The sequence below is a fragment of the Mirounga leonina genome, unplaced genomic scaffold, assembly GCF_011800145.1.
Source record: "Mirounga leonina isolate KUSES-001 unplaced genomic scaffold, KU_Mleo_1.0 Mir_178, whole genome shotgun sequence".
Taxonomy (NCBI): Eukaryota; Metazoa; Chordata; class Mammalia; order Carnivora; family Phocidae; genus Mirounga; species Mirounga leonina.
Window position 1 is genome coordinate 10,298,559 of NW_023270464.1, and position 26,607 is coordinate 10,325,165.

At 50.0% G+C, this 26,607-nt stretch overlaps 1 protein-coding gene across 2 annotated transcripts in view; it reads left to right on the forward strand.

Annotated features, from left to right (window-relative positions):
* ADAMTS17 (ADAM metallopeptidase with thrombospondin type 1 motif 17) overlaps positions 1-26,607 on the forward strand; it is a 344,744-nt gene that overhangs the window by 123,311 nt on the left and 194,826 nt on the right. For both annotated transcript variants that reach the window (XM_035024022.1, XM_035024023.1), the window contains exon 8: positions 11,342-11,447. In XM_035024022.1, the coding sequence (XP_034879913.1) occupies positions 11,342-11,447 (106 nt within the window). The remainder of the gene's footprint in view (positions 1-11,341; positions 11,448-26,607) is intronic.

A 26,607-nucleotide genomic window follows, 5' to 3' on the forward strand; every position in this document is an offset into this window, starting at 1 on the left:
TTCTTTCTTTCTTCCTTTCTTTTTTTCTAACTTGGCAAGTATTTCTATGCATGACCTCATATTTTATTTTTCCTGTGGAAATACAGCTATTAGTATGAAGCTGCTTATCAAGGCTGTCTCAGGCAGCCTATATTCAAGAATATACCTTTGCAAGAGTCCTTGCAAGACAGTGAAGGTGAATTATAGAAGCAGTTCATATGGTCTGAGAAATGCAGGTAATCCAGGTGACATCTGGTGATGCCGATAAAAACAGACCTTGACTAGTTAATATCACGGTGACTAATGAACTAGTTATTAGCACTATGACTTCATCAGCCTGTGACCCTTGAATGCTCTTCATGAAAACTCCTTTTTTTCCCCCCGGCTTTATTAAGGTATCATGGACAAATAAAATTGTAATATACTTAAGTGTACGGCATGATAATTTTTTATACGTATACATTATAAAGGAATTCCACTCAAGTTAATTAACACATCCATCACCTTGTATATTTACTTCATTTTTTTTTTGTGAGAACATTTAGGTACCACTCTGTTAGCAACTTCCAGTTAAACAATGCAGTGTTTTCAGCGGTAGTCACCATGTTATACATCAGATCCTGAAATAAGGCCAACTCCTGTCATCTGAATTGGCCCGTAATCTTGGTCATTCCCACATTGTTCAATCAGGCCCATACCTTCCTATTTCACATCTCTTTATATTTTTAAAAATTTAAGTGGAGTCTCATTTATACATAGAGTGTATCTAAGTGCACTGCTCAGCAAATCTTGACAGACGGAGCACCCTGCCTGACCACAACCCATATCCAGAAATAAGACCGTACCAGCCTCTGAAAGACTCACGCATGCCCCTTTGGTTTCTGTTCCCTGCAGGATCACCAGACCCGACTTTTTCAACCACTCAGTGAGTTATTCTAACAGGAACCCCTTTGCCGCCACCACCCACGGCAGGCACTGGAGTTCGTCGGCCAAGCCGTTGGCCCTCCCTGAGCCCCATCTCAGTCACGGCCCCTCTCCTCCCACACGTAACCACTGTCTGGACGTCTGCATCCACAGCTCCCGTGTGTCTCCTGGCTGGTGTGCTTGTAAGTTTTGAATGAGTAAGGTGAAAAGAACAGTGGCGTTTGTGTTTCCCGGCTTGCTGAACTTGGCCCTGGGCACCTGGCATGCCCATTGCTGCTCGTTCCGCTTTTATTGCGATTCACTGAGCAGAAAGAGCCGCAGGGCTCCCTTTGCCTTGCTTGGCGGAAATCTGGGGGCCTGCTGGGTGCCTGGCTCCCAAGCAGACCCAGAAGGTCGGTTCCCTAGCTCCCTGCTCCCTGAGTCTTCTCCCCGTCCCCTTTCCCCGGGCCTTCTTTGCACTTCCCTGGGGATTTGAAGAGAAGTTTTGAGCCTCCCACTCTTCAGACCTAGCACTGTGTAACCTTTACAAGCCTTGTCCGAAACTGGCTCTTCCCTTCAAGGCTGCCCCTGTGAGCTTTTTGAGAGCATTTCGTAGGAGTGGGGAACTTTCAAGATACCAGTGCTTTGAAAAACGTGCATCTGCACTGGGCACAGCATTGTCTTCCCACTTCCCTCCGAGTTTCCCCAAACGGGGATCCCAGCTCTGACTCAGGGGGGCACCCCACTGCCAAATGACTGCGATGTCACCTCTGTGTCTCCAAGTGCCCCTGGTGGAGGTGTTCCATGATTTGAAATACAGAACCAGAGACACTTCTCTGACCCCCAGCATTCCACCCTGGGACTTCTCTACCAAGCGTTTTCGCTATTTCAGCCAGATGGCCCGTACAACTTCCCAGACCTGTTCCCCGTTGTGAAACTATGTTCTAAACAGTGAGCCTGGCCCCACAGCGTGTGGGGCAGCTCTGGTGTTGTCCAGCACACGAGGACGGTGAGCTCCCGTGGCCGCTGTCTTTGTCCGTTACTCGTGTGAGCAAGGAGGACACGGGGCAGTTCCACCTGTATCTAGGTGATGCTCTGGGTATAGTAAGCAGGCCGTTCAGGCTGCCGTAACAAAATACCCCATACTGGGTGGCTTAACCAGCAGACATTTATTTTCTCAATTTTTCAAGCTGGAAGTCCAAGGTCAAGATGCTGTGGGGGTGGATTTCGGGTGAAGCCATGCTTCCGGACTTGTACGTGGCCATCTTCTTGCTGGGTCCTCACATGAGCACTCTGTGCATGCCTGGGGAGAGAGGTCTTTTGGTGTCTGTTTCTCTTCTTATAAGGACACCAGTCATATCGGGTTCGATCCCCATCCTGTGGCCTCACTTGAACTGAATTACATCTTGCAGGAACCCCTCTCTGAATACAGTCACACTGGGGCGGGTAGGGCATCAGCATGTGAATTTGGGGGGGACACAATGCAGTCCTTCACACTGGGCACAATGAAAATGTGTGTGGTCCCTCTTACCAGCCACGCATCATTTTGTGTTCTCCCTGGCCCTGGCTGTCGGCACGATTTAGCAGTCTTCCCACGTGGCCCTGCCTGCGGGCTCTCGAACAAGTTCAAACAGAATGGTTGAGAGAGACTGTGACTCAGGCACATTCTTTGGCCACGAGAAGGGCTGGGAATGTGCTCTTCTTTCCAAGGAGCCCCTGGATTCACTCTCAGACCCCTTTGGAGACATCTGGTCCTGAGGAAGCCTTAGCTGTCTCTTTTCCCACATGGAGGAGATATTTTTAGACAAAACACTTCACCTGTCCTCTCAGCCTCATCCCCACCTAAAACCCCAACTTTCCAGAGGGAGAGGGAGAGCATTCTCACCTACCAGTCAAGGGGACACATTAATGGTGAGAAAGGAAAACCGAGGAGTCTTAAAGCTGTGGAAGTGACTGTCAAAGTCCCTTTTTAAATGATTGGCCAAAATAAATGCTAAGCAATGCAGTTGATGAAAAAACATGAATGCGTTAAAGCTTTCAAAATTCATTTGCGTCCGTTGCTATGGGAGTGTGGGCATCAGCCTCCTAGCACCAGCTTACAGGAAGACTGTCCCGTGTCATGTGCCTGGGACCACGTCCACATGCTCACCCTCAAGGTGTGCACCCACATGCATGCACGCACACACACAGGAGAGGGTGCAGGGCTACGGAGCTGCAGACGTTGAGCTGTGGTCATGCTTCTGGAGTGGCAAATGCTAGAAGGCGGGTCTGTGCCCCTCTCACGCTCAGGGAACACAGGCAAGTGCTCAGAGGTCTTTTGAAGGGGGAACTCAAAGGTTTCTATCTCGTGCTGCTCTCCTAAGTGCTATGGGCAAAGCCTCCTGCATGAGGAGCTAACCGCACTCCCGGGTGCCCAGAAGAGTTTGCCAAGCGAACAGAAGTGAGAGTGAGGGCATGGCCATGTGAGGGGGTGTTCTGAAATGACAGGTGACCCACAGTAGGAGGCAGCAGGGGATTCGGTACAAAAGTTCCAGCTTCAGTCTCCACTGTCTGTGCTGCTGAGAAGCCAGGTGTGGACTCAGGTCCCTGGGGCAGCTGTGTCTTAGAGACCCTGGTGTCCAGCCTGCAGGCCCTGGGCCTGATTTGCAACATCTCTGCTCCCTGCACCACCTGCCTCCCTGTCTTTTTGCTGGGATGTTCTCAGAGCTGTGTCTCCCTCTAGGCCTGTGTGGCTTTTGTTCGACTTGGGATCCCACACCTGGCATGGTGCCGTCACGTACAGGCAGTCAGGAAACCCTTGATGAAGTATTTGTCAAAGTAAGAGATCTTCAAAAATGTCTGGACAGACACCCCCCCCCCCCCGCCCCGGCCCGCCGATATCCTGAGGTGAACCTGCTGGGGGCCCTTTCTCGTGGGTGTCCAGGCCTGTTCCAGAAGCCCCGAGCCTCTCTGGGCTCCTCCGAGGAGAAGCATCTTGCTTATTTGAGGAACGTTAAGTCTACTCCCTGGAGTTCCCCTCCCACGTGATGCTCCCCCCTTCCCCCCACACCGGGACATGAGTGCCATCTTGCCTAGAGGGTGGGAAATCTGCAGGACATCTCTGTGCGCTTGGCTCATGTCTGTTGTGGTCTGTTGAATATCAAGTTACTTCTCTTCCCTCCCCTGTCCCAGCATGTTTGGGTTTTCAAAGAATGCAGTAAAGTGTTGGGATGAACTTTTTTGCTTTGAACTTGTAAATTCCAGGGCGAGTTGACTCCTACACTTACACTTACTTAACTCATCAGAATGTTGCAGGAGCCATGGCTCCAGCCCTGGGACCCTCCAGTCCTTTCTGGGGACTTGGCTGTGTGATTCCCTCACCGAGGGCAGTGGCATCTCTTCCCCGAACTCTGGGTCCTGGAGGCATTGGGGAAACCTAGACTAGGGAGGGTAGGTGGTTTCTCAGCATGCATGGTTTTCCTTGACTCTGACCATAATCAAGAACCCCCTATCTCAAAGCAGCAGGTCGTGTGACATTTGGACTGGCTCAGCAAGTTTGCCTGCTGGGCAGATTAGCAGAAAGCTATGGTGCAGGGGGAAGGCTGGGAAGCTTCCTTGGGATGTGTCAGCACATTCATTGCCTGTCTTGGTGACGCCCCGCCTCCCTGCCTCACTCCCAGCCCCCATACAGATTTTCTCGTGTTCCAGGGAGGGTGTCTGCATCCACGAACACGCTGGTATGGGCATTTCCCCCCTCCCTTGTGCCTTTGATGTTCTATCTGAGAAGGCTTCGCCTCCCCCAAGGTCAGAAAGACTTACTCCTGTGTTTTCTTCTAAGGGTTTTGTAGTTTTAGATCTTGTATCTAGCTTTACAATCCATTTGGAGTTAATTTTTGTGTACCGTATAAAGAAGGGGTTCTGACATCAGTCTTTTTTTTTTTTTTTAAGATTTTATTTATTTATTTGAGAGAGAGAGAATGAGAGAGAGCATGAGAAGGAGGAAGGTCAGAGGGAGAAGCAGACTCCCTGCTGAGCAGGGAGCCTGATGCGGGACTCGATCCCGGGAATCCAGGATCATGACCTGAGCCGAAGGCAGTCGCTTAACCAACTGAGCCACCCAGGCACCCCTGACATCAGTCTTTTTCATGTGGCTCTCCAGTTGTCTCAGCACCGTTTGTTGAAAAGACTCTTCTTCTCCCCACACTGGATGGTCTTGGCACCCTGGCTGAAAATCAATTGACTATAAATATGCAGGTTTATTTCTGCACTCCCAGTTCTGCTTAAATGTCTGTCTTTATGCAAGTCCTACATTGCTTTGGCTACTCTAACTTTGTGTTAAGTCACAAAATTGGGAATGTTGAACTCTTCAGTGATCAGCCGTTACCTTTACTTTGCCCACTTACCACTTCCTTTAGCCTCGAGGAAGTTGCTTAGTGTTTCAGGTCATCCGTGTTCTGCTCGGTCAGTAGGTGTTAGATACTGGCAGTTTTGAATTGCAGTGGCAGCTTCTACAATACTCCTGTTTAAGGAGAGAGCCGGTGCCCCTCTTTGAGCCATGGCCCCCACCCTCTGTTCATGGTGCAGGAATAAAGACCTCAGCTAACTCCTCTTCCATCGTAACTGACCCCAAGGGATCCAGAAAAGGAGAAGCAGGGAAACTGGTGGTCGAATTGCCAAGACAAGGGTAGGTCTGGGAGGGCTTATCTAGCTGTGCTCCTTGGAGACAGGGCCACTCAGCTGGGACAGAGAGCCACAGGGCCAGATCTGGAAGGCAGTGCTCCTCAGTCCCAAGCCAGGGAACCATGCCACTCAGGCCACTTCTCCTGCCAGCCTTCCAGAGCCTCACCATTAATGTTCTATCCCAATTTGTGTGAAGCTGTGCCTGTCCTTCAGCACACGTGAGGTTCTGTCCAGTCTGTGCAGGACCAGGAGGAGGTCCGTAACTTCTAGTGAAGGTGATGGCTCTGTGGACCGCTCACCTTGGAGAGAACGCAGAAGCAAAATTGCAGAGGAGGATAGATCTGAGTTAATCAAATAATTTATTTTTTTAAAGATTTATTTATTATTTTAGAGAAAGAGTTGTGGGGAGGGGGGAGAGGGAGAGAGAGAAACTCAAGCAGACTTCCCACTGAGCACGGAGCCCGATGCAGGGCTCGATCCCACAACCCTGAGATCATGACCCAAGCCGAAACCAAGAGCCGGATGCTCAACCGACTGAGTCACCCAGGTGTCCTCAAATAATTTAGGTAATAAAGAGTTAGGAAATGTATGTAACAGTTAAATGTAGACCATTAAATGTAGAATGTCCTTATTGCAACTGATAAGGACTCCATTGTGTCTGATAATAGGACATATTTTTTAGAATATGATCCATTGTCATTCAAGGATTCTGCATTTGTGAATTTGCCTACTTGCTAAAATTTATTTGTAACTCCAAAATCCAAAACTTCGAAACCCCCAATTTATAGTGCTTATGTGGTCATTTGCAGATGTGTGCAGAGAAGCAAAATATTTGAGTTACCGAAGAGGCATGTTCACAGATGAGGTTGAACAAGGTGACCCTTTGCCTTCTCATTTCAACGCTCATACTGTAAAAAATGTCCTTTTTATGGTCACCTGGTGCCATATTTTTTACATTTTTGTGCTTTTTGTTGGTGATTTTGCTTTTTACAGTGGCTTCCGAGAATAGTGCTCATGTGCTATCTTGTGTTCTAAAGCACAGAAAGGCTGCAGTGTGTCTTACAGAGAAAAATACAAGATGAGCTTCATTTAGGCATGAGTTATAGGAGTTTTGGCCACGAATTCAAAGTTAATGGATCAACAATACAATATATATTAAATAAGGTGTCTTTGAACAGGAACACACGTAAAACAAGGTTATATATTGGCCAGTTGACAAAGATATTGTGACCAGAGGCTCACAGGAACCTAACCCTGTATGTCCCCTAGGAGCAATGGTGCTGTATTTGAGAGTTTCGTGTTCACAGCAACTTTTTGGAATCTAACTCCCAGAGATAATGAGAATCGACTGTAGTTCTTTATCATTTGTCACATCCTAGACCCTAAGACATTTGCTCCTAATTGCTGTTCACAAATTCTACCTCCAACCACTTAGGGAAGTTTACAAGAGCATGAAGACGTGTCCACAAGGCTGAATGTGCAGCTCTGTCTCAACCACTGTGATTGCCAAGTGAAGAGATGTAAGTTCCTTGTAACTGGCAGTGTGGTATCCCAGTGATAACCGTGATGGAGTTAGTACTATGAGCAGTTGGTAGGAGAAACTCGACCATTTCTTTCAGAGGCAGAGTCCAAGAAGGTATGAGTAATGGCCAACAAGTCCAACAGCTGCAAACTGTTTACACATGACAATTTGCTGGATAAATCAGAGTTTATACAGTTGTGTGTTGTTTACTCCTTAATCTAGAAAGGATATGGTCAACTCTGAGTTTAAGAATTATGTGCTTACACCATGCAGTTTTCTACTGAAAAAGAAAATAATTAAACCTCCTCACCCAATTTCCTCTCCAAAAGTGCAGTCCTACCAAGGAAAAGAAAAGAAAGGAGAAGGGAGACTGTCCACACTGAGTTGACGTGGCTGGGAAGATGGGTTAGGAGACTCTGGCTTTTCTGAATGAATCCGATAGACTTCTCCAGGCATCAGAAAAAATCTTTACAGCTCTTCATTTCTACCGTCAGCATTTTGGATTTTTTTTTTTAAAGATTTATTTATTTATTAGAGAGAGAGGGCATGGGCAGGAGGGGCAGAGGGAGAGGGGGAGAGAGTCTCAAGCAGACTCCATGCTGAGCTTGGAGTCTGACACGGGACTTGATCTCACAACCCCAAGATCATGACCTGAGCCAAAACTAAGAGTCAGATGCTCAACCAACTGCATGATCCTGGAGTTAGCATCGCACAAACCCCTTGAGTCCTTTTTATCTTTAGTTTAAAAAACATTTGGACTTAAACACCTGAAACCTTTATTTTACCTGACCCACATCTCTGCATAAGCACACATTAAGATTTATGAAAATCTTCGAAACCCCCAAAGATCACTCATTGTTGTTGGTCACCAAAGCTTTGGTGAGGGAGGCTCAGGGTTTACCTGGAGGAACACTGGTGTTGGAGAAAGAGAGTCCTGTACTTGTATCTGGGTCTGGGCTTGGTCAGCCATATAACTGGTTACTGGGCCTCCATTTCCCTGTCTGTAAAATGGGGCCAATAACCATACCCACTGAATAAAGGATGATCATGCATTCTAAGTCGTGCTTGCCCCTTGAGAGGACCCTAATAAATGCCAGTTGCCTTCCTGCTTCCCTTTTTGTTCCCAGGAGCTCTGCGAACATGTGGAATTGATGGTTTTAACATTTCAGAAATAAGTCCTATGTTGTTTTTTTTCTTTTAGGCAAAGAATTGTAAGTCATGGAAGCGTAAAGGCATGGAAAACACCACTCTAGGGTCTTGCTGTCTGTGTAGGGAATTCCAGTGCCGTCGGAAGGTCCCTCTGGTGCCACAGCTTCAGCCTCCCCTCCCCTCCACACTGCTCCTCCGTTCTTGCCAGGGAACAGGGAATAGTGGTGGGGCTTTGTTTCTCGTTGAAGCGCATGGCTCAGTTGCCATTTATTGCCTGCAGCTCTTACTTTGACCACAACCTGGGATTTTCTCCAGACTTCGATTTGTGAGTTCTAAGCATTTCCACACCGTGGGTCCTGAAGGCTCAAGGCTCCTGCCCTGTGTCTCAGGGGCCATCTTCTCTCATGTGCTTTGCCTTGCTCACTTTTCTGACCAGGCTGTGCATGATTGGAATACATCCTTCAAAGCACTAGACCTTAATCCACCTCCGTGTGAGAACATTTCTCATAAATAAACCGATCCTTTCTGTTCTCGTTAAAAAAAAAAAAAAAAAATCATCTGTGCCTTGGAAAAATTAAAATGCAATTATTGGAAGGCTCTTTGCTTAGCTGTTTCCCTAATGTTGCGTGTTACCTAATTACAGTGGAAACTCAGGCCCGCCGGCTCGGGGTGCTGAGTGCGGCAGAGGCCAGGGAACGTGTTCGTGTGGCATCAGAGTCTGCTGGTTCAGCAGCCGCTCTTGGGACCTCAAGCTCAGCACAGCTGGCTTCAGATGCCTCCCTTCCCCATTCACCAGATGGCTTCTCCCCGGGGCGTGCACATCTGATTGCTCCGATTGATTCATTGACCCAGGAGGCCGAGGCCCGGGGCCAGGAGAGCACTGCTGGGTGTGCATTTGAGGGTGTGCGTGTGTTGTATGCACATACCATCCGTGCTATGTAGAAGCATTCCACCTACTCACTGCTGGACTTGGTGCAGCAACCCACAAAGCCTTTTTAAACAAAACCAGAATAATGACCTTGAAGGCACCGAGGAGCCGAATCATGTCCTTTCTGGTTGTCATTTTTCTCCTTCCAATAGTCTGCATTGCTGGATTATGATGTCCACGTGCAAAAAAAAAGAAAAAAACACATCTTGAGGCCAACTAACATTTCGTTTTTTTTTTTTCCTTTTCTCTCTCTCTTTTTGTTTTTTTCTTAATTCTTCAACCTTGGCCAAGCACGTTGCATGTTTCCAAATAAAAATAGACCTGCGCTGTGGTGCCGGCTCGCTGTGCCGGATGTGAGCTGAGCCCCCGAGCAGCATCTCCCTGCAGAGCAGAGCGGGGGAGCAAGGGACCTCTGCCTCTTGGGGCTCCTGCGGGACCATCAGGAGGAAGGAGGGAGTGCCCTGTGTGCGGCTGAGGTCACCCTCCGTTTGAATTTGATGTCCACAAAGAGGTGTCGCTTTTGGGGCGCAGGGCAAGAGGATCATTTTTAATTAATTCCCCCTGTCCATTCTCCTCCGCCTTCTGCCTGCTCCTTCCCTCTCCAGTTCCTGTGCCTGCAAGGCCCGTGTCCACTCCTGAGACCTCTGGTGCACGTTAGCACAAGGGGCCCTCCAAACGGGGGCAGCGTGCAGTTTAGGGGGGCACGGCGTGGAAAACGGGCGCCTCGCGCCGGTGGCCACAGTCCCCCCCAGGGCACAGCGCTGGTGGGGAGAGTCTGGCTGGGAGAGCCTCCGCCCGCCTGGTCACCAGGTACCCCTGGGCAGCACCTGCCTGGCCACGGGGCCACTGGAGCCATAGCCTGCCCCACAGCCCTTGTGAACTCACAGCCCCCAGTCGCCCTGGGCCACCACCCCCTCATGTGTCTCATGCTGTATGAAGGGGTCAGAGGCTGTGGTCAGCGGGCGTGCAGATGCTTCTGGCCCTCGCACAGGTTCCATCCCAAGCCCTGGGAGGGGGAGTGGGTCTGTTCCCTCCCCCCCCCCCCCCCCCCCCCCCGCCGTGTTGCGCTAAGCCCCGGGGGCACCTGGGTAGTGAGGGGTGCCTGTCCCGGGTGCAGAGATAGCAGGAGCTAACAGGAGACGTGGAGAGCTGCCGTGGGGAGTGGCAGCTGATACATGGCCAGTGCGTTCCTCAGGTGTGGCCTGGCTAAGGCCCTCCTGTTGTTCACACACGCCTTTCTGCCGGGATAACCTTTCTCCCCTAGAAAACTCCCCTCCATTCTCCAGAGGCTGGCAGCCTCCTGTTGCTTGCTCACACCCTTCCCCTGCATATGCCTCCCACCCGGGTGCCTGGGTTCGGTTCTTGTCTCCGCGGCTAAGGGACCCCAGTCAGGTGTGTGTGGAGATGAGCGAGTTGGTCCGTGGGGCTCATCCTACTGATGACTCCCAGGCCCTCCCTCTTCCGGCGTTCTCTCTCTCTCTCTCCCTCCCTCCGGGTCCCGGTCTCATTCTCTCCCGACGGTTCCTGAAACATTTTTCTGAATACCGTGCACAGCCTTCCCTGGCCTGCTTTCTGGGAGCCTAGCTGCTGCCCTGCTCCGTGCTCCCACCCTGAGGGCACTGGCCCTAGCAGGGCTAGCACTGTCAGGAGGGAAAGAAGGTGCCTGGGGTGCAGAACTTAAGGAGGCACCCCCTCCCTCTCTGGGCGTGCAAGTGCAGGGTCAGATCTGGAGAGGGGGACCCTCCTTCAGCTTTTCACGCTGGGTGCCTTGCCTTGCTGGCCTCACCTCGTCCCAGCCCTGCATGTTGAAGTTGGAGAGCATCCCACTGCCACGCGCCAATCCAACTTACCTTTCCCCTCTGAGCCTTGGTCTCCCTCTGTTACCGCCACCCTGGGTAATTAGGATTCAATTAGATAACGCGTGGAAACGCAGCACATTGCCTGACACTATTAAATGCTTGGGAGATCTGCCTGGTGGTTATTATTATCACTAATGATTTATCGGTGAATCCAAAAGCAGTAGACCCCAGCCCATCCCCCCGCAGGAGCTCTGGAATGACGGCTCCAGCCCTGTGGCCACATCATCGTTCCAGTCTGCCCCTCCTCTCTCCATCATGCGTGATGTTGACCATATGGACTTGCCTGGCGAGGTCAGGGCCTCCCACGTTCTGAAGAGGATGTGTTTTGTGTCTCTGCTGCAGGAATTGCTTACTTAGGAGGTGTGTGCAGTGCTAAGAGGAAATGCGTGCTTGCCGAAGACAATGGTCTCAATCTGGCCTTTACCATCGCTCATGAGCTGGGCCACAAGTAAGTATCAGACTCTGTATTGTTCTGCCTCTTCCAATTCCTTTCTGAATATATATATATATATATATATATATATATATTTTTTTTTTTTTTCCTCTTGAATTCCCAAAGTTTTAAAACAGTGATGCTCTTGGCCTTTGCTTCTTCTGTAACACAGACCTAGGCCAGCAAGCCTGGGTCCCAGCCCTTCAGGGAACCCAGAGAGATTAGTGACCAGATGGTCTCTGAGACTTGCAGTGTTATTTTCGTGTTCGTGTCTATTCTTAGTGCACACACTATAGAGGGAAGAGGTTTGTCTCAGAGTGTCTTCTTTGGTTGCATTTCCTTTCCTGGACCAGCATGATCTTTGATTCACTCCATCATTCAAATAATGGGATTTATCTTCATACTGTGGACTTTCTATTTCCTTGAGAGCCGGTTTCAAACAAGGCCCAACTGTCTGAAGGCAGAATGTCAGTGTCTTAGTTTTAAAGAATTATCAGCTGCTGCCTTTGTACATCCCTGGAGTCGGGGAGAGCCATAGAACCTCAGAGCCCAAAGATGTTGTGGAAAAGATCTGAGGCAGCCTCCCGGTTTTTCAGAGGAGGAAACAGTAGGTCAGAGGGGTTGAGTGGCTGGCCTAAGATTGAGATCACCTGTAGGAAGTCTCAGGTGGCAGAAAGCCAACCGACTCGAAAACTGTGGCCTGAGGCTTTACTATTTCTCCGGCAGTAGGTGTCTGTTTTGGATTTCTCTGAAGGAAAAATTGTGGTATGACTACACGAGAACTTAAAAAATAAATACGTAAATCGAGGAGGTCAGAGCATGTAGAACGATAGGAAAATTTATATTGGGTTGGATAGAACAAAATTAAATGGAAATCTAGTTCTTGGTGAAAAAATTTAAAGCATTTCCTAATGACCTATGGAGTAAGATGCCTGGGACCCAAAATGTGAGCTCAGCCTTCTGCAAAAGTAAAGTCAATCTATAAGGAGGACAAAAGCAGTTTCCTCTAGGGCTAGCCATATCTGTGGATTTATATATATGTATTTTGCCTTGTTTTGTTTATCTCGTCCCATTCTCATTTTTTGCACTCCCGTAGATGGGTTTGGTCGTTAGCTTTTCTGTGCCTATTGAGTATCATGACGTGATGATAATAATCCCGTGTGTATTTCCTGGGATGAAGGCAGAAATAACATGTCATCAGCTAAAAGCAGCTAAATGAGCACTTGCCTCTAAGTACATAGTTCTTTTATCTCGACAGTATTTTTTAAATACTGGCCGCAGCCCTTTGCCCACACTTTTTTTTTTGCCTATACTACTAGGAAATAATTTAAAAAAATTAATTACAGGCAAATATCTATTCATATTTCTGATTTGTTAACAACAACAACAACAACAATGCCAAAAGCTGTAGCCGAGAGTGGTTGCTGAGAGAAAAGTGTAAATCAGTATGGCTTTGGCAAACATCCTCTCTTCTCATCTTTGGGCCAAATGTCCCACCCAGCCTGTCCTAGTTCCTCAGAATCAAGGACCTCTCATGGTCTTGAGAATGCAGTTGTCAAAACATTTTCCGACACGTGGGTTGTCGTGGACTTTTGAATGCATCTATTTATATGAACTACAAGATTCCATGCAGCCTTCAGTACCAGGGCCCACGCTGGAGTGCTTTTTGCACCCGCGTGTGAGGACACACGTGCCGCACGGAGGCCTTTCTCCTTGGACGTGAGGAACACAGAGGGCCATTTTCTCCCCACTGACCTGTGTGATTGTGCGGGGACCACTGGTGTCTGAGCGCAGGAGGTCTGCCGAGATGAATGGTGAGATTCAGTCCGACTCCAGTGGCCTTTAGCTACAGTCTGCTTCAATTTCTTGGAGGGCCCTTTATAGCTTGCTGTTGCACTCTAATTACCTACAAAAACAAACGCCTAATTGTTCATCAAAGCCAATAAATTCTGCAAGCATTTGGCCTTGCCCCTAGTTGGGTGATTAGAGTTTTCCCAGGGAAGTCTGTTGTCTCTGATTATTTGCGAGCAATGGGAAGCAGGCCCCCCAGGGACGAAGCCACAGTCTCTCCATCTGCAGACCCTTCTGGTCAGCCGGGCTTAGAGAGCCGCAGTCGAGGCTGTGTGGAGGCTTAACAAGAGGGATCAGCCTGTACTCTGACTGAAGCCACTGGCCAGGCTGCTTCACAGATCTGAAGCCCGGTGCATATTTTGGAATAGAGAGGAGTCATTTAACATCTCGTTCCTTAAGTAGGTGTGCACTAAGAGAATGGGATGGTATTCTCAGTGGACCTGAGGCACTGGTCTGTGCTCTTCAAGAAAATTTCTCAGTGAACGCTTTAGAAAATGAAAAAGAATACCCTTCTATGCACCCTTAGAACGTCCCCAGAAGGGGTCACCCTCTGGTCCCTAACCATTTAATACTGATGAAGTGAAACTTCTCTTCTGAAGGTTGGGTGTATGCCTTTGCCCCTGAGCAAATGTACGCGTGGCCCTTCTGTTGCTTACCCAGTATATCTCATATAAGGATCAGTGCGAGCAGTTACCCCGACTCTGAATGTTAGGAGAAAAATTCACTTTCCATGTGAGGTACACGTTGCATTTATCAGAAAATGAGAGTCGTCGTATATGTTAACCTGATTTTCTCCCAGCTTTGGCTGTCAGAAAACACAAAGCGAATGTCAGGCTCATTTTCAGTAATTAACTCATCTGGATCCTGGAATTCTGTTTCTCCTCCCTCTTTCTGTGTCTCTCTTTGTATGAATGATCGTATTTTACATATTGTAATTCAAAAATAATTTCTTTGGTACTGTAAACTGTCTCCAATCCAATCTGCAATCATGTGGGTTCTAAGTTATGAATTAAATGAAAAATTCTTGCCATGGTAATATCAATAATTGTGCTTAGGACAGGAATTAGTAATGTACTAAGGATGTTTAAGTCAAATCAGATCTCATTTACTGAACACCTGCTGTGTTAGATGCTGTGCAGTCATTGTGCTATTGATCAGTTCTATGGGGCAAGTATTATTTAGCTTTTTTTATAGATTAGGAAACTAGTATTTTTAAAAATTTCTAGTCTCTGCTTGAAATGGTTTGAGATCACTTCTATGATAATATACCCATACATCAGGACTATTAAAGAAAGGACCCACATTCTAAAAGAGGGGCAATAAGGAGAAAACTTGTTATATATCCAAAAAACCAAGGTACCTCCGGATTGCTGCCAACCAAGGCAGAAAGGACAGTCAGTGGTGTCCTAGCTGCAGAAGAAAGCCAGTGTGTCAGCAAGAGGGACTTCCCTAGGAAACTCAAGTACCCCCGCTGCAACCAACAGCTTTCTGATTACCTGGGAAAGAAGAGGTGTGGAAAAGACTGCAGCCCTGGCTTTGGACGGGTCTGAAGGATTTGCAGTTCCTGGTGGGGGTCAAGGAGGAGAAGCTGGGAGGAACTGTTGGCTCCACACAGAAGCCATGATGCCAGTGACTTTGAGGTTTTTTTTTCTTTTTTCTTTCTTAAGATTTATTTGAGAGGGCGCCTGGGTGGCTCAGTTGGTTAAGCGACTGCCTTCGGCTCAGGTCATGATCCTGGAGTCCTGGGATCGAGTCCCACATCAGGCTCCCTGCTCAGCAGGGAGTCTGCTTCTCCCTCTGACCCTCCTCCCTCTCATGCTCTCTGTCTCTCATTCTCTCTGTCTCAAATAAATAAATAAAATCTTTAAAAAAAAAAAAAAGATTTATTTGAGAAAGAGCAGGGAGGAGGGGCAGAGGGAGAGGGGGGAAAAAGTCTTCAGCAGGCTCCTCGCTGAGCGCAGAGCCTGACACGGGGCTCGATCTCACCACCCCCAGATCATGACTCAAGCTGAAACCAAGAGTCAGACGCTTCACTGACTGAGCCACTCAGGCTTCCCAACTTTGAGGTTTTCTGATGAGCCTTCATGACCTTAGTTGCCTACTTGCTGGTGAAAGACTGCCTGGTAGGCATCTGCATTTACCTTTTGGTAGTGTGCCTTTGGGAAGGCAGCTGTCTCCCCATCTTGCCACTTGAGAAACCCAACTGAAAATGAGGGACTGCTTCATCCTGCAGTGACCAGGAGAGAGGAAGAGCTCCTGAGTGCAAGAACATGGTGGTGATGAACCACTCTTCTTCCAGGGAGCTGTAGCTGACGGCTGTTAGTGGTTATAACCGAACTGATGAAGTTGGGGGGCCATTCCTTGAGAGATACAGCGCAGCTGGGCCAGCGCTGCCCAGGTGTTTTCCCTCAGGAAACCAGGACAGGGTGCCTTGTGGTAGACCTCAGTGTCCAAGATGTTTATCAATATTTGGTTTTAAAGAGAAAGAGGGATAGTGAGAAGCAAGCATTTGTTTCTCTTGGGCAGGCGCATGCTTTTGAGGATTGGTCATGGGAAGGACTCTCCCCCGACGAGGGTTAGAAGCCCAGGTCCACGCCGACGGCCCATGAGAAAAGCCAAAACCAAAATCAAATGATAACCTCACGGATCAAGGAGGGAGTTGGTGGTGACTTTAGTATAATATTAAAATAACCGGTATAATAATTCTACTGGAATTTTAGCATATATTGTTTGCTGGGATTTGGAAGTTTTAGGGTAAAAGGGAGAAAGGAAGTAGTTCTAGGACTGCTGGTGGGAATTCCTTTTGTTTGCGGGGGTGGGGGTGGGGGGTGGAGGGGGGCGTGATTAGGCCCAGAGGAAGCAGTTGACAGTGGGAGGCCAGGAGGGCACAGAGCTGAGTCTCAACTGGACATTTGGGGCCTGGGGAGACCCAGAACACCATGCATGCAGTTTGCTTCTCAATCAGGTAAGACCGAGAGCTCTCAGGGAACGTCTAAACACAGGCTCTTCTAGATGGGGTGCTGAGAGAGGGGAGGGAAACCGCATAGTGCACACTTGGCCACCCACATACAGGGAAAAAATAAAAGACCTATCTTTATAGGTAGAAACAAAGAGCTTTCTCTTGCAGAAAATAAATCTCTGCTTCTGTTGGATTTAGGAGGTTCTGCTAGATAAGCCTGAGCCAGATCAATTCCCGCCCTGAGTCATTCCAAACTACGCGACCTGTCTAACCCAAGTAAATCTACAAAAAGCCCTCCAGACAGACTGCAAAACCATGCCCCCTGTTTGGGCTCTTTCTGCCTGTTCTTGGGGTGGGTGCTTTCCCCACCTGCTCTTCCTGAGATTTTTTTCTGACTTCCGTATTCCCTTTCTCGGGTCTTCCCGTTTTGGAATTTACCTCTCCTCGGGTTGTGGCCTCTGAAAACTGCTCTCTTCGGGGAAGCTTGGGAGTGTGGTGCAGGGGACACGGAGGCTTTGCTGCACAAGGGGAGCCCCTGAAGCATTTGTAAGTGCCAGTGGCCCGAGCTTCACCCTAGAGCAATTAGTGCATGCCCTCTGGGGGGGGAGAGAGTGCTAAGGAAGGCCCTCCAGGAGATTCCCAGTGCATCCGGGGTGGAGAACCGTGGCTCCCAGGACTCAGAGGCTTCGTCATCGCTTTCTGGTGTCATCTACCTTCTTGCTTCTGTCTCTGCCCCCTTCTCCCGTCTCTCTGGGCCACCGCCAGGTGAGCCACAGCAGTGCTCTATACAGTCCTGCTCCCCGACTCTTGCTCACTCCTCGGTCATCCTGCATTCCATGCCCTTTGCAGCTTCCCTGACATCCCACCAACCACGGGCACTCACGGCGTGGCAGGTGGGAAAGAGCCCAGCCCTCCTGCCCGTGGCCATGGAGGCACTGTTAGTCCCGTCGCCTCTCATCTGACACCTGCTGGGGGACCTCCATGAGGGCTCAGAACAAAGCGTCAGGTGCCTGGCCGTGGGAGGAATGTGAGGGGCAGAGGTGGAGGGGCACGCGGGGAGGCTTGCGCCACATCGAGGGCCGAGGTGCTGAGTACCTGAGGACTCAGAAGCGCAAGGCTGAGGTTTAGCGATGCAAATGTCCTGATAAGGAGCTATGTTTGGTGATACAGCAGTCACGTGTGCGCCCACAGACATGCAAATAGTTACAAATGGGCTCGGTTGCAACAATGTGTGGGCACAGCAGGGTTCTCAGACCTGCACACACACTATACCCGTGGCCCCCTGGAGCCATGCCCCGTATTTTGGAAGCATTGTCCTGGCTGGCAGAACCGGAAGGAACGTTGAAGCATGAACAGAGCAGGGACTTTGTTCCCCTGCTCAGCCCTATGAGGACCAGGGCAGGTGGGATGCCACCGCGTGCCCTGAAGTAACTAGTGGGATCCTCGGCCCCAGGCAGCTCCCACAGGAAGCTTGGTATCCTTCCATAAAGACATTCCTTAAAAGCTAGATCCAGGCACTCTGGATGTTTCCAGCCAGAACGTGACAGTGTGCAGATGAGCTCAGGGCAGTGGATGTTGGAAGGATGTCTCGTTGGCACATGCCTGGGGACATGCTCGCCTGGTGCGCAGCACGGAATGTCATCGGCATCCTGTCCCTGAGAACTGTGGCTTGTGGGCAGAGGGTGGACAAGTGTCTAGGGAGGGCTGGGGAATGGAGGGAAAAGGGAGGAGAGAACTGTTCTGGAGGAAATGTTCTTATAACTAAAGTCGACACAATTCAATCTGAAAAGAATTGTCTCGATCCTAGAACAGGAAGTAAGGAAAGCCATTATCCAGATGTGTGAAGAGGGGAAATGTTTGTCTGTGATCTGTATTAAGAATGAGTTGCCCGGTGCAGCGTTGGGGAGAGGCAGAGTGAATGCAGGCCAGATGTGATCAGGCAGGTCGCCCGGCAGCAGACGGCCCCCGGCAGCCACTGCTGTCGCCCGGACCCTTTGCTGGGGGGGCTCAGTCTGGGAGGCACAGCATAGACCTCAGATGGGCCAGCCTTATATAAAGAAGGTACAGCAGAGAGAGGATTTCTGGAAATGTCATAACTGTTTAGATATCCCAGGGGGAGGGGTAAGTATGCTTTTGTTCTAGTTGTGAATAGGGTAGCCGTGTTCACATGGTGGGGCGGGGGGTGGTTAGCCTTTCTCACAGAACAGAAAGTGGGGGGTGGGGTACATTCCTCCCAGGAGGTCTGCAGGAAGCCCAGGTACCTCTGATCTGGTTCTAGAACAGGCAAGTCCCACACTGGGTTTTCAGACGGGTTCCTCCCTGGTTCTCTGGGTCTTCTCGTCTGTTCCCACTCAGCTCCCATGACTTCCCCCCTCCAGACCGAAGGGTAATTGGTGGTGCTCACAGTGTTCGGGGCTCTCAGGTTTCATGCAGAGGAGCTTGGAGCGATTCCTGAGGATGATTTCCTCGGCGTTTGGCCCCTGGATCAAAGTCGGTGTGTGAGCATCCGCAGGGCGTGGCTGTCTTATCCAAATTCCAGAGTTGTACAAAACATTCAGGCCTCGTTTCCTTTCATTTTATTATTATTTTTTAAATTTGCTGCTGGAAACTGCAGGGTCTTGCACATTCATTTACAAGCCACCCTGCTCCTCACGACGTCCCTGAGTAGAATGACCTGTGATGTCAGAGGCAGGGGTCCTGGAGGATTTGCAAGGCCGGCCTGCACCCTGCACGGCTTCTGTGAGCCCACGCCGCGTGGCCCTGAGCGTGGCTTTCATAAAAGCAGAATTTCCTTCTGGCCCCTTCCAGACGCGTGATTTTTTGAATGGGAGGTGCGGTGACCGGAGTAGCAAGGAATGTTGTAACTGGTGGCTGTATTTACAGGGCTTTTCTGCCCTAAGCTAGGATTTCTCACGGCCCTGCCTTAACAAGCATTACATGGAAAGTTACCAGGATTTTCTTCACAGTCTTATCCTTGATGCAGACTCGAATGTGGGGATAGAACTCTTGTTCCAGTTGCTTGGAAAGCCCAGAGCCGCTGTCCTTAAGAAGACCTTGACCACAGCCTTCCCAAGTCTGCCCAGGCCAGGCCTGGGAGGGGAACACAAACCAAGGGAAAAGCAGTAAAAGCACTTCAGCAAGCAGACAGATGTGGTCCCACCTGCATTTGGAGGAGCCAGGCCACGCAGCTATTGGCTGGACGTTATCGCTCTGATGGAAACTCCAGCTGGCTCTGGGGCGTCCCTGGCCCCCAGAGCGTCAGTACCGTAACAGGGAAGGCTACAGAAGCTGTTGCGAGTGTCTGTCTCTACCCCAGGAATTCTTTGCATTTAATTATCGGGTGGATTTCCTTACCTAAAAGGCCGTTGTCTGAGATGGTGTTTGAGGAGATGGGAGGACCTCGGAGTTTGGCTGAAGAACCAAATTCCAAAATCCCCTCAGAACTTCCTTACATTACAGACTGTTCCAGGAATGAGACGAGATCCAGATTGCCAGCTTGGCAGCTTCAGCGAAGAGATTTCTCCCCTGGTTCTCAGAGCAGGAAGGGACATCCGCAGTCCACTTAGCCTCATTTTGCAGATGGCCAGTTCTCTCCCGTTCCATGGCTCTAAGTGGCCAGTGGGAGACTTCGAGCAGGGCCTCTAGCCATGGCATGGTGTCCTTTACACAAGAGAATGAACCTGTGCTGAGGCCCAGCCCTCCCCGTGTGGGTCTCCTGGTAACTGGCTTTACTTGCCTTTACCCAGGAAGACACCTTCTGCTCGCATGGCTAGGGTTTTGTAAGGACCGTGGGAGGTGGCAAAGGTATACGATGCAAATTTCTTTACAGACGGAGTGTTTTGGTATGGACTGAATACTTGTGACCCCTCCAAATTCATATGTTGAAATCCAACCCCCCTTCGGAAGGTATTAGCAGGTGCTTAGGTCGTGAGGGTTCCCATGAATGAGATTAGTGCTCTTGTAAGAAGGAGCCAGAGAGCTGGCTAGCTCTGTTTCTGCCACATGAGGGTACAAAGAGGACACAGCCATTTGCAGCCTAGGAAAGGCCCCTCACCAGAACCCAACCATGCTGGCACTCTAATCTTAGACTTCTAGCCTCTAGAACTGTGAGAAGTACATTTCCGTTACAGATAACCGCCCAGCTTATGGTATTTTGTTATAGCAGCCCAAGCTCGCGAAGAGATGCCCCCATTCTCCCAAGGTGTTCGGTGTCATGCCCGAAATCCTCGTTTATCTACTGCCCGCTGGTGATGGAAAATTCCAAACTAAAGACCTGAGGGCAGCCACACATTCTCAAAGACCCTGGGAACTTTACCACCAGCACTGTCAACAGCACGTTCTGGGAAAGAGCCCCCCTCTTCCTTATCCAGGGGATGTGGAAGTGGTGGTTTTGCCGGATGGCGGTGTCAGGATCGGTGGAAGGAGTGTAGGGGAGCCCTGAAATCATGCACCTTGTTGCTGAAGTCTGAGCAGAGCGCAGTAGTTGCTGGGGGCCCATGTGAGGATCTGGGACTTGCCTCTCTTGGAAAAAACATACAGAAGTAGATGGCTATAGAAGCAGGGATGTTACAATTTTCTTAGCAAGTCACTGGAAGCATTACAAAGACATGGTCCTGTTCATCATAGCCACACTTCTGTGGTGTTGAGAGGGGGCAGGTGTTAATTAAGCCCAGTGATTGGCTGACGCTCACTTAGGATTATTATCAGGAGAGAGAATGGAAAGGAACTGAGCCAGGAACAATCTCAGGGTTGTCAGGGCCCCTGAGACGCCGAGGTTGTGGGGCGGGTTGGGTGCACGGCCACGGGGAGATGCTGGACCCTGGGACACTGGGTTGTGTTACTTGGGGGGGGGGGGGTCATGCACTCGCACCTGCACTGTGGCCACGGCTCCCCCCAGTTTACAACAGGGTAGACCGTGAAAGCAAGGGAGGGGCAAGAAACAGTCATGGTCTTTGCAAGCCAAACTTGATAACGGTGTCTCCACGATGAGGATGTGGCTGGTCCAGTAGTATGCCTACCCTGGGGCAGCTTTAGACACACTGAGGACCAGATGACAGGAGCCCTGCCCATTTCCGAGAGGCATGTGCAGGCTGGTTTCCGGTCAGAGGAGCCTTCCCGGCAGGAACACACATGTTCATTGGGTAAGCGACACCTAACAAACCTACAGTTGGCTGTGTCGGTGGTCTGTGGTCGGGGGAGACCTGGATTCCTTAAGAGCCTGTTCATCTTTGTGGCACGTGTTCTGTGATCACTGAGGGGAGGCAGATACTGTGTTCCAACAGCAGGGGGGAGAAGGAGGCCAGCTTGCTCTTGGCTGTCTGGTCCACGTAGAGCTTGGCTTTGTCCACAGACCAAGCTCCCAGAAACCCCACTTCTTTCCTACCCCCCAACCCAACCCAAACTGCCCTTACTGACTTGACAGTTGTCACCTAAAACTCCCCTATCCCATGCCCAGTCCAAAATCCGGCAGAGAAGCCTGAGGCAGCCCCACTGCACCAGGAACTCCTGGAGAAACATCTAGAACTGTATCTAGGTAGCACCTTGCTCTTGAGAGTGTGGTCTGAGCACCAACGGCATCGCACTACCTGGGAGCCGGTTAGAAATGGTGGGATCAAGTGCTACCTGGGTATTCCCGTGCACGAGACAGTTGAGCGGACCAGTTAAACCACATCAGAGTGGTAGCCCCTTCTGCTGACCCCATCTCAGGGGTCCTGCTCCTAGCTGGATGGTGCACCGCGCCCGTCTGCTGGTCTTGAAGGGAAAATCTGTTTCATTTGTAAGTTTTTTCCATGGGGCAGTTTTCCTGGTTTTGGAATTTCTCCTGTAATCCTTCCTTTTCACCCATGCTTTGTTTACCACCTGGGGTACCACCGAGGGCTCTTCCGCTGGCTTCCAGAGCTGGATTCCAGGTTCCCGCTCAACTTCCTCTGTAGGTTGGACACCAGCTTTCTTTGAAGACGTGGTTGGAACAGCCACCACCCATCCTGTCTGTTGAAAGGGACCCCACTCCAGAATAAACACCAATAATCTGGTAAATTTTTGGCCAACCTCCAGAATGTCAAACTCTCGGGTGGTGGCAGACCTCTTGGAGAACGCACTGGCCCACCAGAATTTGCCCGTGGAATGGGAGTTTAGCATGTAGAAGATGGAAGGAAGAGGCAGGACTGAAATACTGTGCAGAAATGTCAGACTCTCCCTAAAAGCCCCAAAGCCTCGGTCTTAAATATACTCAAAGTGCAGACAAAGGTCCTTGGCCTGAGGCTTAGAATTGCTGGCATTCCTGCCTTGCCCCCTCCCATTCAGATTTTCTTTGGCTTTTGAAGGCAGAAGCAGATGCATGAGTGACTGTGCTGGTCCTAAGGGTAGCTTCTTTGCATCCTTGCCACCCCAGTGAGGCCATGTGTAAAGAGCCCATCCCGAGGCTGCCCTGTTGGTGGACTTTCAGAGTTGGCAAGTCAGCTGCTTTTGAATCTGCTATTAAAGGCATCATTTTCTCTTTCCACATTTTCCATAATATTACCTAAGGTCTAGAAGACCAGTAAGTACTACATTGAATGCTGGAATCTGAAGGTTTAGAGTGAGCCCCAAAGCCCAGGACCCCGGTCACTTCTTGCTGCCAATCATATGTCCTGAGAAGCTGGTCTGCTCCTGGGGCTTGAGCCTCGTGACCGCCTGGCATCGCTGTTCAGTACGTACTGTTTTCTGGTCCTTGCTGTGCATACAGCCACTCCTACAAGTGATTATAAAATCCATTTCCTCACGAAAATAACTCACTAGGATGGTTGGTTACCAAAGTGGAAAGAAAATTGAGAGCACCCCCCCCCTCCGGCACACAGAAGCAATCATAATTCCAAACTTACGGATTTGCAAAATGTTGTAAAGACACCCCTTTTGAAGACCAAGGGCACATTGTGTTTTGAAGAGCCAGACCCTGCGGCACGCCGCCTTTTATAACTTAATTGCCTTTATTGCTGGACATCCTCATCATGAGCCAACCACCTAGTGCGTCCCACCCGGTTTTCATACACCTTGTTCTGTGAGGAGCTGAAGACCCACATAATGGAGGAGGTGATAAGAGATCAACCAGCTGCCTCACATGGTTCGGGCTCCCTTGGCCCAGATTGGTAGAACTTGTTTGCAAATGACAGTGCCAGCCCCCTTTGATCATTGTGGAGAAGCAGTGAAAGAGAAGCAAGGTATGCTAAAGGCTGAAACAGGCAAATGTCCTCCTGCAAAAGGGAAATGAGACAAATGATATACAATTTAGACTTACGATGTTAATATTGTTTGCAGGGAAATTCCGGAAGGGCTCGTCAAACATAATTTGTGAGCATTCACAGTTAAATGAGGCAGTTCTCGATGTCCACCAATAATCTACGGATAACAAGTCATACCCAAAGCAGATTGTGCAGAGGCAGGGGATGTAAATTTCACCAAGGTTTCTGCCAAACTCTTAACATTCCTAATGAGAAGTATGGGAAATGGCAGACTGGATATTGCTGCAGTTAAATGAACTCGTAACTATTGGGCAGCCTTACTCAAGGCATGATCAGTAGCTCAGTGTCTATCTGGGAGAGAAACCTCCTTCTGCCATGGGGCTCCCCGATGTAACATTTCAGTCATGACCTGCGTGCAGAGAGGGGTAGAATGCTCATCAGGCATTGAGGCGGCCCAAAGATGGGAGGGAGAACAGTGTGGAAAAACTCAGAGTACTTGAGGTCCTTGACCACCTTGGAAGAGTGGCCAATGCAGCAGGGCCTGGTTGCATTTCATTTGTACCCAGTTCTCTGCTACTATTATTATGTGCATTTTACAGAGGGGAAAATGAGGGGTCCTTTCACTGGTGAGTGGCAGAGTCTGGCTTCAGGCCCTTTGTCAGTGTTGAAGTCTGGGCACTACTCATATGCCTTACAGCATTCCCGATGGTATTTATAATTTAAGTCGCACATGAGCCAGATGTAATGCACAGGATGGTGGAAACACGGCTTCATGGCAGCATGTTTGAAAAGGCTCTAGTCACTGCCAACACACATGTCTGTCTCTACTCTCTTGTTGTACTTCACTGATAGACATCACTAACTGATCCCAGGACCCTTTTCCACGGAGTCCCAGCTCATAATACGTCCTAATTCTGTAGGCAGCCACTGCCAGTAGATGAAGGTTGACACAAGGGATGAAAGAGATCTCCTGGATGTAAGGGCCTATGGTTAGCTGCATGCTTACAAACCCAGGGCAGTCTCAGACCCTGTCAACATGAACTTCGTCTCCAGAAATGAAGGAGGTAGTGGGAGCTCTGCCCTCCCTTCAGAGGTGTTACGTGCAGTAGGAGTCTTGCATTCAGTATTAGGAGGTCTGTTTTCAGAAGGACATCAGGAGCCAGGACCGTGTCCGTATGCAAGGGAAGGGGAGGATGAAGGAAACAGCTGAAAGAACTGCATGCTTTGGTGATGAAGAGGTGTGCAGGGGACACACCGAAGGGGTCACAGCAGAGGCTGCTGGAGCGCAAGAGATCTCCGCCTGGCCCCCAGTGGCAGAGCTGACCCAGGGTGCTCAAGTCACAAGGAGAGAGGTCTCAACTCAATGGAAGGAAGAACGTTCTGAAAATTAGGGCTCTCCAGAAATTTGAGAGGCAGTGCTGATTTCTTCTCACGCTGGTATTTGCACCGAGCTGGCCCTCCAGCCTGGGGATTGGAGTAGCAATTCGTGGACTCTGAGGAGGGTTGAACTGATCTGCGATCTCACATCATACTCTCCCGTGGTTGATCCTGTGACCCTTGGACGACATAGGGGACAAAAGGAACCTGGATCTGGGGGAGTCCACAGACCCCAGGGCCAAGCTGACAGCACATATATACATACCCCTGTTAAACAGTGGCACATCTCATGGGTTATTTATTAAACAAGCTTATTTTCAGTCTTTTACATGTATTCATTCAGTCCTTCCAGCCATCCCTTGGGTTAAGTACTGTCATTCTTCCCATTCTACAGGTAAGGAAACTGAGGCACAGAGAGGTTAGGCATCTCACCATGTCCTGGAGCTTATAGGCGGTGGAATCTGAATTTGAACAGGGAGGCCACACCTTGGCAAGAGGCCACACTGCTAAGCCCTGGGTCCAGGGCCTCTGGCATTGAGCTTTAGCACCTTCAGAATGCTGTCCCATGCACTGGTTTCACTTCAGAAAATTATAATGTTAGGGTGCGTTTGGAAGTAGGATAGTTTGTAATAGGCTATTTGTTAGGGACTATGGGATATTAAGTGCAGAGAGGTCTGAGGGCGATATTAAAAGTCTCCAGAGAGGAGGCAGGTGGGCTATCCCAGGAGGATGGCAATGAGCCCTGAGGAGGAGGGTGTCTGTGTTTGGAGGGGCAGGCACCAGCATGAGACAGGGAGGAGTGAACAGTGAAGACAGCAGGGGAGCGAGGAAGGGGAGAGTGGTGAGCCAGGGACACAGCGGGACAGGGGCCCCCTCACACCTGCTGGATGCTGGCCCTCGGGCCCGGGGCAGGGCCTCAGCAGGAAGTGACTATGACCAGGGGCTTAGGAGGTGGAATCTTGGGGTGGCAGCAGCATGATGGACAGAGAGAAGGTGGTGACAGGCCAAAGGTAGGCGCTCTGCCAGAGAACATGCACCCCGGCATCTGTGAAGCCAGTGACTGGCCGGGGTATGGAGGAGAGGCAGGGCCCCTGCTGTCCCCGAGGGCGTGGGCCTCAGAGGTTCTGCCCAGATGTGCAGTCCAAGTCTGCAGCTTCAGTTCAGGCTTTCAAGCCATAAATCCTGAAGGCGGCTTTGTCACAGGTGAGGCAAGCCACCAACCTCCATGTGCCCTCAGTCTCCCCATCTGTATAATGGGCATACTGATTTGTCCTCCCTCAGTGCAGGGTCAGGAGGATTAAAACAGACAGTGGTGACCTCTGGTACTGGCATGAGATGGGTCCAGACTCTCTTTTCCATGCTCCTGTCCTTGAAATACAACCCAATACCTCGGAAATTATTCAACAGACAAGCAATGAAAAGACTATGAAAGCCGGAAGCTCAGCACTTGAGGAACGTACGCAGAGTGAAGTCCTGGTTTTCTTTTTACCTCCCACGTATCCTGGACTGAATACCTGGAACCGTCAACGGACATAGACACAAAACCCATGAGCCGCCTGCTGTCTCTGGCCAGTGGGCTGGAAAGGCAAAGGCCTCACGGGGAGCCCTCACAGCCACTCCATAAGCAGGCTGTGGGGGGCTGGCTCATCTACCTGCAGCTGCAGCAGTGACCCCTTGGTCAACCCGACTCCTGCCTCCCAAGCAGGACACAGGTGAGCAGCTGAAATGTGCTGGTGGAAGCAGCAAAGCCCTGTGTCTGTCTCTAGGAGGG